Source organism: Mirounga leonina, unplaced genomic scaffold (assembly GCF_011800145.1).
Source record: "Mirounga leonina isolate KUSES-001 unplaced genomic scaffold, KU_Mleo_1.0 Mir_153, whole genome shotgun sequence".
Lineage (NCBI taxonomy): Eukaryota > Metazoa > Chordata > Mammalia > Carnivora > Phocidae > Mirounga > Mirounga leonina.
In genome coordinates, this window is record NW_023270387.1 from 10,637,671 (window position 1) to 10,650,329 (window position 12,659).

The 12,659-nt window shown below is 55.8% G+C and overlaps 1 protein-coding gene across 2 annotated transcripts in view; it reads left to right on the forward strand.

Annotated features, from left to right (window-relative positions):
* Positions 1 to 12,659, forward strand: part of ZBTB16 (zinc finger and BTB domain containing 16) — a 187,135-nt gene that overhangs the window by 169,029 nt on the left and 5,447 nt on the right. For both annotated transcript variants that reach the window (XM_035008982.1, XM_035008983.1), the window contains exons 5-6: positions 5,329 to 5,499; positions 10,493 to 10,660. In XM_035008982.1, the coding sequence (XP_034864873.1) occupies positions 5,329 to 5,499; positions 10,493 to 10,660 (339 nt within the window). The remainder of the gene's footprint in view (positions 1 to 5,328; positions 5,500 to 10,492; positions 10,661 to 12,659) is intronic.

Here is a 12,659-nt window from a genome sequence, read left to right on the forward strand (position 1 = left end):
CAGAGGAGGGGCTGTTCTTTGACCTGATAAATTACTTCCTTGGACCCAGGCTAATTTATGTGCCCGGCTTACATTATGATTTCCGGATTGATCGAAAGCAGTACAGTTGCAGAACTTACATACTCAAAAACATGTGTCCCTTGCCTCCGAATAGCACTGGGAAGTTGGAGTTGGAAAGGGCAGGTGAGTTAGGAATGGGAATGCCGTTTCCTAGAAGAAGAAATGAAGCCTGGGGTCACCGCGCCGGGCAGGTTGCGCCTCGGGGCCAGCACTGAGGGCTTCTGCTGGATTCACTGCTTAATGTGGTAAAAAACTGGTCCTTCTGTGGTTTCAGTCTTCGCTGCTGACCCACAGAGTTCAGACGCGGAGTAAGAACTCGGGAGTCATGTCTAGCCTACCAGACAGACACGAGAGGCCCCAACAAGATCAGATGCCTGTGGGTCACTTGGTGTTACTGATTTCCAAAGAGAGTCTTGCTGGAAGTGCTCAGTAATGACTTCATTTGGTCTGAGCTTTTCTCTAGCTCTGGCTGTCTGGCTCTCTCTACTAGGACTGCCTCCACCTCCGGTCCCTTGTCTGCCCCTTGTGATTGTCCCACAGCTCCTTCCTTAGCCTCTTATGCACCATACAGTTAGTTACTGAGTGCATATGCTATGCCAGGCCCCGTGGTTAGGGTGGGGGAGTATAAAGATTAAGGGAACAGTTCCTGCTTTGGAGGGCTTACAGTCTAGTAGGCAGAGCTGAATGTCAAAAATAAATGCATCAGAGGGTTTTATATGCTGTAGTCGTGAGGGCTTAGAGGAAGAAGATGTTCTTGGCATTGAGTCCTAAATGGTGTAACTCATCCAAGATGCCTCCTCTAGAGTCAACTTCCTGGAAGCAGTGGCCCAGAGTCAATAAAGCAACTTCAGCTCGTCTCCTGCGCAGGGCAGCCGTGATCCCCATCCGGGCCGTCCGTTGCTGCAGGGGGATGCCCGGCTAAGAGGGGAGAGGGGCACTGAGGCTGGGATCCAGCCCTCTTTGCTCGCCAGAGCTGTGCGCCTGGGCAACTATCTGTGTCTGCCCACAGTCAGAGGCATGATTTTCTAATTCAGACAAAGGCGGCGTCTGGGCTGGCAGGGGCTCTGCTGTCACTTTGTAGTTACAAAGCCTTTGCGCGTGGGTATCTCATATTATGCTCTTAGCAACAACAGTGTGGCAAAGGATGAGCAAACCCTGGTCCAGAGAAGTTCAGTGACTTGCTCAGAATCACAAGGCAAGTAAGCGGCAGAACCAAGACCCCTGTGCTTCTTTTGTTTCCCTTGGGCCACGCTGACCAGATGATTTCTGACGGTTTTCTGCAACCAGGAGAGGCTCCTCCTGCCTCCCCAGTGGTATCAGGCATGAGGTCTCTCTGTGGCAGAGGAAGGAGCACCAAGCATCTCTGGGGTTCAGGCGGTGTGAGGAACAGAAGGGTGTAACCCTGCCCAGCCTCTTGCCTGGCCGCACATCTCCCGGTAGCTAATGAATTGCTAATACAATTTTCTAGATAATTTTATTTCCATAGTCCCACATTTTAATGTGTTTCCAAAAGCTAGCATTTATTTGCTTAATCTCCCAGTGTAATAGAATCTGCCCTGACTCATCATACATGCGAACAATCAGCTAGGCAGAAACTACAGCAAATTGTTTAATAACTCAAATCTAGTCTCTAGATTTTTAGCTTGCATGCACCAGTAGCTTTTCTCGTGTCTCTCCCATTCCCCCCCTCCCCAGCCTCTTCCTTTTTAAATATTTCTCCATCTTCTCAGCTGTTGGTCTCCAAACAGAAGAGAGGGGAGAATGGATACGGGGCCTCAGAGGTCCCTTCTTATCTCTGTACCTCGGCTGGTGTCCTCAGTGGCCAAGGAGGGCCCCTGAGCCTTGTGAGATGTCCCAGGAAGGGGGGGGGGGAGGGACCCTTGCACGGACATGGTAGAATTTCCTTCCCAAGTGAGGGTGATGTCACCTGAAACCGGCCATCAGGGTGCAGAGCTGGCCATCCGGGGGCACCATGCTTCCCAACTGAGCCCCCGTGTCAGGTCCTGTCGCGCCATCTTCCCTGGACCTCATTTTTCCACTCTCCTCCCCCGGGGGCATTGCCCTTATATATAGGCTGGTTCCTGCTGGCACCCCCCCCCCCCCCAGCCATTCCAGGCACCACACTGGCCCCACTGACCTTCCCCGCTCATCTCCACCCTCTGGGGCTGTCGTGTGTCCCTGCCTGCTCTGGAGGTTGCTTGCGGTGTTTCCTTAGCTTGGCCCCTGTAGCCCTTCTCCCGGTCCTTGGCTTCTCAGTAGTCTTCATTTCTCAATGCCACAGTCCTCACGGAGTCACCCTGTCTGTATCCCCTGCTCGTCTGGGACCCCAGTTCTCTGGTTGGTCTCAGCATCCCCTTTGTCACCTCACAGTGCCTACACTTGGTCACTGCACATTGAGTGTGCTGGATGGACACGAAGTGGGTTCAGGCCATCCTGAGAGGTATGGGTGGCCTGGGGGGGGGTGGCTTTGAGGAACCTTGGAAAGACCTGGGGGGCTGAGTGCTGTGGTGTCCTCAGACTGTCCTGCCGGGGGGTACCAGCCCTCAGAACTCCTCTGGGCCTGGCGTTGTAGGCTTGGAGTGTCCCTACTGGGGATGTCACGCTCCCTCTGACCCAGGTGCCATCTACCCTGGGGACGTCAGGGGATGTCTAAGGAGAAATCCGTGCTGCCAAAGGGCACAGCTTGCCCGCGAGGCCTGCTCCAGCTTACCAATTCAAGGCAGCTGTTTGACATCTGGCTTACTTGGGGCCCATGCTGGGGGCCCTCGGGATGAAACGGCCAGGGCAGCCGTGTCACAGATCTCGCTGCAGATGGACTGCACACCTGGGCGTGTTGAGCTGGCCAGGGTGGGCACTGAGCGCTCACTGTCAGCCCTTGGGCTGCGTCCGCCTGGCAGGCCACTCCCCTCAGCCAGGTGCAGCCAGGCACCCCATTACCTCCCCGAGTTCTTGCCCCGGGACGTGGGAAGGCTTCAGAGAGCTGTACCTTGTGACTCTGCTTCCAGCCCGCTCCCCCTGGCCTGGGTTTTCTAACCGTCGCTGGAGTGAGGCCCGGTCACACCCAAGCGGGGTGAGAGCCGTCGGGCTGGCCCTATCGTGCCTCTTCCAGAAGCCCAGACAGACAAGAGGCATGCCCCGAAGCAGACCTGGTCCCAACCCTGTGGTGCCTGAAATCAGACCTCGACATTTGTTCAAATCTCAGCTCTACCTCTTCTGACTGTGTGACCTTAGGCAAGTTGGTTAATCGCTCTGTTTTCCCATTTGTGGGAAGGGGGATGAGAATGCCTGCCTTGTGGGGTTGGATGCGCGTGTTAATTGAGATGGCAGCATAGATAAAGCACGTGTATCAGTTCCTTTCCCTTGTGTTTGTTGAGGCCAGGAGCAAAACAGGGCTCTTGCTTTGTGTTCAGCCTTCCCTGGACCTGGATGCAGGCGGCAGCTGCACGGATGGCCGTGGGGGGTGGAGGAATGGGGGGGGGGGGGATAGAAGGGTCTGGCCTTCCCGCTAGTTCATCCTAAACCCAGCCACGAATGGGACTGGGGCAGCGAGAACAGACCACCCCTTTGCTCTCTCCAGGGATGGACCAGGGTGGCAGCAAGGTCTTCATGCTGTCCCTCTCCACCCCACTTTCTACGCAGAGCTCCTTGACCCAGCACTGAGCAGCCAGGGCTCTGCCCTTGCTCCCCTCTGGGCTGTGTTGACAGATGCTAGGCCTGTCCACCATTCCCACTTGTGTCCTTTACACAGGGCCAGGCGGTGCAGGGCTGAACACCGGTGATACTGGTCAGATGCCAGCAAGAGGGAGCAGATGAGCTTCCCAGGGGAGCTGACATGCTTAGGGAAGTAGGATCCAAAAGGGTGGGCAATGAGCCACCAGTGAGGACCCAGATGGTGGGTCTCCATGCTTCCTCATGTGCTGCTGTACCCAGAGAGGTTAATGGCTCCAGAGCAGGATCTTTCTTTGTAGGATACCATGGGGTACCTATCTAAGCTTCTGCTCACTGCAGAGAATGGCCAGACAGAATGAAATGACAATCTCATGCCACTCACTAGCTTCAAATCCTTTGACAGTTGCCCACTGGTCTTGAGATGCAGCCTGAATGTCTTCACATGGTTTTCAAGACCCGCATGTGACCTGGCCCTGCCTACTTCTTTGACCTTCCCTCCACTGTCTCCCCACCTCCCTAGCGATGCTGTTCTTCTGTCTTATCCTCTGATAACTGCGTTTCTTTCCAGGCTAGAGTGTTCATGGATGCTCTCCCCCAGTGGTCCCTTGTGCTGGGTGACATCTATGATGACAGCAGAGACTTTGTAGAGTTTTCCATGGTTGGATTCCCCAGTGCCCAAAGGGAGTCCTCCTTAGAGAAGGTACTAGAATAATATTTGTTGAATTAAGAGACTCTTAAGATGGGTGCTTTGGTGAAGGGAGAACTGGTTAAAAGAAGAGGGTCTGTAGCTAGCCTCTGGAGAGGATTCAGACCCAGGCAGCCTGGGTTGGGACTGCATCTCTGCAGTTTCTGAGCTCCATGGAACTTGGGACAAGTTGCACAATCGCGGTGTCCTCATTTGCCTCATCTGAGAGGGGAGGTGGTGGAGCCTGCCTTCTGGAGACGGGACTTTCAGTTAGCTCCATTCGACCATGGGCTGGCACCGTGCTGTCTTCGTGATTGTGATCCCCCACAGAGGCCACCCCGACTTCCCACCTCCTGCCCCAGACTCCCAAAAGTCCCTCTGACACATGCCATCTTTTTTTTTTTTTTAAAGATTTTATTTATTTCTTTGACAGAGAGAGACACAGCGAGAGAGGGAACACAAGCAGGGGGAGTGGGAGAGGGAGAAGCAGGCTTCCCGCTGAGCAGGGAGCCTGATGTGGGGCTCGATCCCAGGACCCTGGGATCACGACCTGAGCCGAAGGCAGACGCTTAACGACTGTGAGCCACCCAGGCGCCCCGACACATGCCATCTTAATACCCTGCCTTCGACACAGCCCCCCCACACAGCTACTGACTCACGTTTGTTGTTGTGACGGATTGGTTCTCTCTTTCTCCTGCTAGACTTTAGGTGCCATAAGGCTGAGCAGTAAGTCGATTTTGTCCACGATTAGAGCCACACGCTAGGTGCCCCCTCACCACTGCATGGCCTGGGCCGCCTCTGGGTTCGCCCCCGAGCCTGGGGGAGTAGAGGCCTAGCCCTGGCTCTGGCTCTGGCCCGGATGAGTCAGGAGAGGCTGTGTGCTCCCCGCTCCTGAGCTCTCCTGTTCCCCACAGGCACGGACATGGCCGTCTTCTGTCTGCTGTGCGGGAAGCGATTCCAGGCGCAGAGTGCGCTCCAGCAGCACATGGAGGTCCACGCGGGCGTGCGCAGCTACATCTGCAGCGAGTGCAACCGCACCTTCCCCAGCCACACCGCCCTCAAACGCCACCTGCGCTCACACACCGGTAAGCCCGTCCAGGGGATGGCTGGCTCAGAGTCCCTGGGAACCCGTGTCTGCATCTGCCTCCAAAGACATAAAGGGGAGGTGTCCGGCTGAGTCGGCCCTCAGCCCTTCTTTGCTCAAGGTGGGCATCGGGGGGCTTCCATTGTGCAGGTAAATGTTGTTAGTTCTTCTTCCCCTCCTATCTTGGGGACCTGTGGGTCTCAGTCTCTCTGTGCTCAATGGAGAGGGTATTCATTAGAAATGCAGGCTCTTGGGTTCCACCCTCAGAAACTTTGACTTCGTGGATATGGAGAGGGAGCCAAGACTCGATGTGATGAGTAAGTATTCCCCAAAGATTCTGATGCAGGTGGACCCAAAATGCATTTGGAGAAAAGCCTACCTACCCACTTGATCACCTCTCCCTGGCCTCCACCCCATGGACACATGCTCCTGACATCAGCCCTGGGCTCCTAAGGGCATGTTGCAGAAGTGGTCCTGCTTGCTCTAAAATAACAGAAGCAAATTTTCTGTACTTGGCCATTAACCTTGATTAGGGGAGAAGATGAGGGCATATAAACAGTGAGCCAGATGATGGAGGAGGAAAGTAGTCGTGAGTCAAGGGGGATGGGCCGTGTGCCCAGGTACTGGTTCATCCCGGCTGCCACCCTCTAGAAGGTTGACCCTGAGGGCCAGGAGGCAGATGGCTTTCTTGTAGCAACCTCGATCCCCTAGCAAAGTAATGGGTGACTTAAATTCATCCTTTTCTCTGGGACAAAATTGGATCTTCGCTGACAGCACATGGATAGAGGAGTGTCCCTTTCTGAGTCTGTGTGTGTCTCTGCTCATGTGTGCTCTGTCCTGAGTCTGGAGTGAGAATGGGGGACAGGGTGGGGTCAGGGAGATAGAGAGGCAGACTCCGTATCGGGGTCTGTAACAGGGTGTAGGCTCGTGTCTCTTGGAGAGGGTATTAAAAGCTGTGCCTCAAGACAGGAATGGTGGGACCTTCTCTGTCCTCATTCTTGGGTCTTGTCACAACTCTGGGATTAAGTATGCAGGCCAGGCCTTTCTTGGGTGGTAGTCTCTGCTGATGGAGGGAGGGGCTTTACTTATCATGGACTGAGCGGGTCTGTCCTGCCAAGAGTGTGCATCCTCATCCAGGAGCCTGCCTGGCCTTGCACTTTCTTTTATTTTTTAAAGATTTTATTTATTTATTTGACAGAGAGAGACACAGCGAGAGCAGGAACACAAGCAGGGGGAGTGGGAGAGGGAGGAGCAGACTTCCCGCAGAGCAGGGAGCCTGATGTGGGGCTCGATCCCAGGACCCTGGGATCATGACCTGAGCCGAAGGCAGATGCTTAACGACTGAGCCACCCAGGCGCCCGGCCTTGCACTTTCTGATGTCATTCACTTGAGGGGAACGTATGGCCTTAAGCATCACCTGACTTGCATGGAGTCATTGAGGTTTGCTGGCATGAGACAGGGGAGGTCCCAGAGGGTAGGACCCAACAAGAAGGGCTTCTCTGTAGTGACCGTGTACACATCCCCTGCAGGTCTATGCACTCTCCTGTCCACACTTCCCCCCCCCGACTGGGTCCCCAAGTTCAGCCTTAACATGGTGGCCGGTCACCTTTCGGCCACTTCGGAGCATGCTGCTAGGTCAAGTCAGTTGGCTGCGTGGGACTTAAATGATCCCAACCTGCTGAGTCCACCCAGGATATGCCCTGCTCTGCCCATGCTCCCTTCTAAGAGTGCAGACGCCAAAATATCACCGGCTCCTGTGTCAGTCATGGCATGGATCTGTGGGGAGCGGCTCTCTCCGGACAGAGTTTGGGAGAAGTACTTGTTTAATCTCGGGAACGTGGAGCACACTGCTGCCCACGCACGCGCGCGCACCCATCGATTTTCACACCAGTGAGGCCCCGTGCACACAAGCCCTCTACAGGCCGAGCACACCCCCCACACAATGCCTCATTAATATTCCGTTGTTCTTGGCCCAGTTGCTGCTGGGGCCGGGTGTTTAGCATCGGCAGCTGTGTTTGGTAGGTTAGTCCAGCCGCGCTCTTGGCATTGATGGATCCCTGATTCACACGGCTCATCATATAATAAACTCTCAGCTGTGCTAAAGGGAGGGGCTGACAGGGAGGGGCCCGAGGAGCTGCCGGGGTGGGGCCTGGCTGGTGCCACGGAAACCACCAGGTGAGGCCAGGCCACTGGGGTCACAGATGCACTGGGCAGGCCAGAGGGGCTCTAATTAGTCTTCGTTTGTCCTGTACTTAATGTCAAGCTCATTAAAGAGGCTACAGAGTTAATCAACGTACCAGAAATTGGATTTTGAGTTCTGCAGTTTTGTGTGCATTATGGTAGCATGGACACCAGTAACTCTCAGGGTGAGGATTTTAGGCCAGGTGATCACCATGCTTCAAAGTGTGTGCGTGTGCATGTACTCACGCACGCACACGCGCGTATGTCTTTTTTCTCTTCTAAGTTCTTTTTACTCCTTTTCCTGGGCTGACTCTGGAGATTTCCTATTTAAACTCGTTTAACATGTGATCCACTTCATAATTAAATTCATAAAACTCTGATCAAACAAACCTTTCTGCTTTAACCCTTTGTTTTTTAAACTCTTAGCCCCCCCCCCCTCCAGAGGGGGCGGCACAGACGGCGACTCCCCGCCACCGCGCTCACCCCCCGGCCGGGTGGCTGCCGAGATGTACGTTTTAATTACCGGCTCTCGTTGGAAGTCTCACGTGGCCCTTGCTTTATTTATTTATTTATATCTTAATGAGGATACTGAATCCTTGATTAAAGTCGTTATCGTTGCCAATTCGGCGGGGAGGGGGTGTCGGATGGCAGACGGGGGGTTGTATGTGCAGACGTCTGCGCAGAGAGGGAGTGGCGCACGGGCGCAGGCCTGCACGGACCGACCCTCACTCGGACAGACACACAACTAAGGAGGACCAGGGTCTGCACGGACCTCTGCTCCCCTGGGGCTGGGTGGGGCTGGTGGCTGGGGACCAGGCCATCCGCACAGCCCTGGCAGAGAGGGGGCGCGCAGGGGCTGAGAACCCCGGGATTCGGCCTGTCTCCAGACCTGCACGTGCCTCTGAGCCAGGGCTGTGCCTTCTAGATGGGTGAGAACTGGGGGGCCGGCTCTGCTCTTCCAGCTTCTCCCGTCTGACCGTCTGACTCCTCGCGGAAGTGCTCGCACCCACCCTTCTCTGCCTCTGGAGCTTCTTGCAGAGAGAGAGCCCGTAGCCAGGGAGCAGACCCCAGCATCCACTCCCCACAGAGCCTTAAAAACCCTTCAGAGCCATCAGAAGAGATGAGAATTTATGTGGGGACAGGGGCCTGCGTTTGAGACGGGGGCGGGGGGGAGGTTTGGTTAGCGGCCTGAGGAGGAGAGAGACAAGAGAGTAAAATATCATTTTAAGGAGGAAGTGAAGGCAGAGGCATGCGAGTCTATAACGAGAAGGACAATTTATGCCCAGGCACGAGTGCAGTTTGACATGGGGATAATGAAAAAACGTAGGTCATTGTGGATGACTTAAACCTTCAGCAGCTGAAGAAAATGTATGAAATGCAGAGGACATTACACGGTTGGCAGCCCGCACATCTGCAGAGGGACAAGTGAAATACAGTGGGCCATTCTTTACCATAAACTGTGGTTGTTGGAGATGCAGCCCAGAGAAATTGTAATTACAGTGACAAGACGAATCAGCGATATTTAAATATTCATGAACAAAGTCTGGGGTGATCCATCTATCTTTATTGTCTCTGCCTTCACCCCTGTAATAAATAAGTCGCTGAAGGCCTCACCTTTCAGCCCCCAAAGCCTCCACTTTGGGTACAAAGCAGAAGATGGTGAATCTGCACACCCCAACCTCTCCCCATCCAGGGGCCTGGAAGGGAGGCTGACGGGCACGGCCTCTAGGCCGAGGGGCGGCTGCTCTCCCCGAGCTTCGTCTACCCGCCCTTTCCGAGCGTCTGCTCCAGGTCGGCCCTGTGCTGCGTCCCTGGGCAACAAGGATTAACAAGACTCCCTTCTTGCCCTTGAGATGCTTCCATCCTAGAGGCAGGGTGTGCGTGGCAGGAGAAACATGACAGCATGTCACTTAGCCATCTGATAAGTTATCACGTGTCCAGACTCTGAAACCAGATCTGAATCCCAACTCCGCTGCTTACAAGCTCTTTGACCTTAGAGACCATCTAAGCATCTCATTCTTCCTCTCTGTATGATGAGAATTCTGCATTTCTCGTCAGGTTATTGCAGTGATTACATGGTAAGATGTGTGTAAGGTTCCTAGCACGGTAGCGAGCCCTCAACAGATTGGGCTGTTTTGATTACAAAGTACCATAAAAATTATCCTGCTACTACAATAACACTGTGCTAGGCATTTCTTCTTTTTTGGGACAGAAGAAAGTGACTGAGTGTGCCTGGGTGGGAGGCGCTAAAAGGACACTTCCAAACCATGCGGATGTGTGAGCTGGGCCTTGAAGGATGACTAGGAGTTTGCTGGGGGCGGGGGGCGGGGGGAGAGAGGAAATCAAGCAGAGGGGATAGTTGCTGAAGCTGTGGAGCGGGGAGAGAGCAGAAGGCACTTGGGGGATGGTGTGTTCTAGTTCCCCAAATTGAAGGGGTATTTTTGAGGGTAGGGGAGTCAGGCTGGAATGGCTTTTGCCCCTGACCTATGGGAAAGGGAGAGAAGGTAGCACGGGAAGCTGGGGGGCAAGTGTCACAGTGCACGAGTCTGCTCTCCCCTTGTGGGAGCCTGCTTGCTGGGGCCTGCTCTGCATCCCTGAACCAGTCGGGCGTTCTCCTCCTGAGACTGGCTCTGGACCCGTGGACGAGCCCTGGGCCGCACTGAAGTACGCTCCTGTGTTCACACGGGGGGCCTGACGTTGTCTTTGGAGAAGACAGGCAGTCTCCTCTTCCTGGCGCCCTGACCGTGCCCTGCTGTCTCCTAGAGCGGGGCCGGGGGGAGGCAAGGCCCTGATCCAGCCCCTTGTCCCCACAGGCGACCACCCATACGAGTGTGAGTTCTGTGGCAGCTGCTTCCGGGATGAGAGCACACTCAAGAGCCACAAACGCATCCACACGGGCGAGAAACCCTACGAGTGCAATGGTTGTGGCAAGAAGTTCAGCCTCAAGCACCAGCTGGAGACGCACTACAGGGTGCACACGGGTACGGAGGGCCAGTGCGGGCCCCGGAGCTGGTGCAGGGACCTGGGTGTCGGGGGCGGGGGGCAGGTGGCTCGCCAGAGCAGCCCAGGTGAGCGTGGTCCGGGGCTGAGAGAGGGGGCGCCTTCTGGCGAAGGTGAGCCTGGCGGCCTGGGTGCTGCGTCCAGGGGCAAGGCCGAGGCAGACATTGCTGGTCGATCACAGCACACTTTCCGGGGAGCCGGACTGGCCTTCCAGGCAGCCACACCAGCAGCTCGCAGAGGACATCGATCGGTGAGTGCTGCATTGGGGTCAAGTTGGCCTGATGGCTGAAAGCAAAGACTGGTACGGTTTCCTGTCACTGGGGGTTAGGGGGCACTGACTCGGTGAGGATGAGGGCTGGGGCGCTGGGGGTCAGACTGAGCTCCTTTCGGAGAGAGGAGGAGCCGAGATACGTGTAGGGTGCTTACCGTTTCAGAGGGACTCCACGTTGCTTTTTATGTAAAAGGAATGGGACCCAGTGTGGGCTCTGGGGACAGAACAAGTGAAGTGGCTCCAGGGTCCAGCACTGCCCGACCTGGGGGCGGTGCAATTCTGCTGCTAGCCGGCAACCCACCCACGACAGGCCACCCTGCCCACATCTTCCCGACTCCGAGTGCCGTGACATGGCCTCAGCTGTCCCCAGCCGGCCACTTTGGGAGGAGTCGCAGCATGGCCACGGGCAAATGCTACAAAATCCCACCTTTTCGGAGAGCCAGTTGTTAAACAGATTCAGCAGCAGCATGCGGGGCGATGGGGGTGGGGGGAGGTAGACATTCGGAAGGACTTCCCATGAGGATAAGAGGTAGTGGAAGGTGGTGGAATCTAGCAAACTAGGAAGCCTCCTCCGATCAGGGGAAACAGCTGTCCTGGCCAGAGGACGGGGGAGAAGTGACCTCAGGCGGGTCCTGCCGGCCGAGGGGAGAGAAGGCTTCCATGCGCAGGGCGGGGGAGAACAGAGGGCGCAATAAGGAGACGATGCTGTGCTGTCATGGCCCTGCTTTCTCGCCTCCGCTTGGGTCACAAGGAGAGCCTTGGGTGCTTGGTGCTGACTGCTAGAGTCACTTGGAGCATTTCCCAGAGCCCTGGGGCTTCCTTAGCCCCCTGCCGGGGATGTGACCTGCCGAGCAGATCATTAAATGCATTGGTGGTGACTATTGTAAATAGCGGGTCGATAGTTAGATCACTTTGGCTGTTCATTACTTCATTATTTGCTGGGGCCTCCGCACAGAGGAGTATCGATAGCGAGATGGCTGGCCAGTTAATTACTGTATCGAAACAAGGTTCCCTCACACCCTCTGCTCAGCTCCAGGGGACTCTAACCGGGAGGAGGTTGGGGAGCAGCTAGGCTGTGGCTGGGCACTCCCAGGCTGTCTGTCCCTCGCCCCATTCTAGCCCCACTGGGAAAGTAGGGTCCAGGGGCAGCTTCTCTGGAGCCTTGGAGGAGTAGGCATCCCAGATGGAGCATGTGTGAAGGACAGGGCTCCCTCACTTTCACCTCCCTTCTCCCCAGCAGCTGTGGCCCCGAAAGGACTCTTAGCCCTTGTTCCCCTGGAAGGAACTGTGCTGAAGGGCCACCCCCAGGGGCTTTCAGGACTTCACTGCCCCTTTTCTAGACCCCCAGACCCTTTCTTCAGAAGGAAGATTCTGGGCCTTTGGGAGGGCTGAGAAGAGGAAGGCAGGGCTAAGGGTGTCTGAGCAACACCGCAGCCTCTCGCTGCACGTGGCTGGTGACATGAGCAACAGGGAGGGAAGCGCCATGGAACACACAGCTCCACGTGGCAGACGCCCAGCAGCTCTGTGGACTGGTGGCTACCATCCTGGATGGTGCATCCATCATCCCGGAGAGTTCTAGAGGGGAGTGCTGAACAGAGGGGCCGATGCCCTCCCCACCGAGCGTGAGGGTGGCGTGAGGGGCCCCCGCAGCGTCCCCGGGGAGCCGCTCACGGCCCTCTCCCTCTGTCTTGGCTCTGCCCCGCACCCCC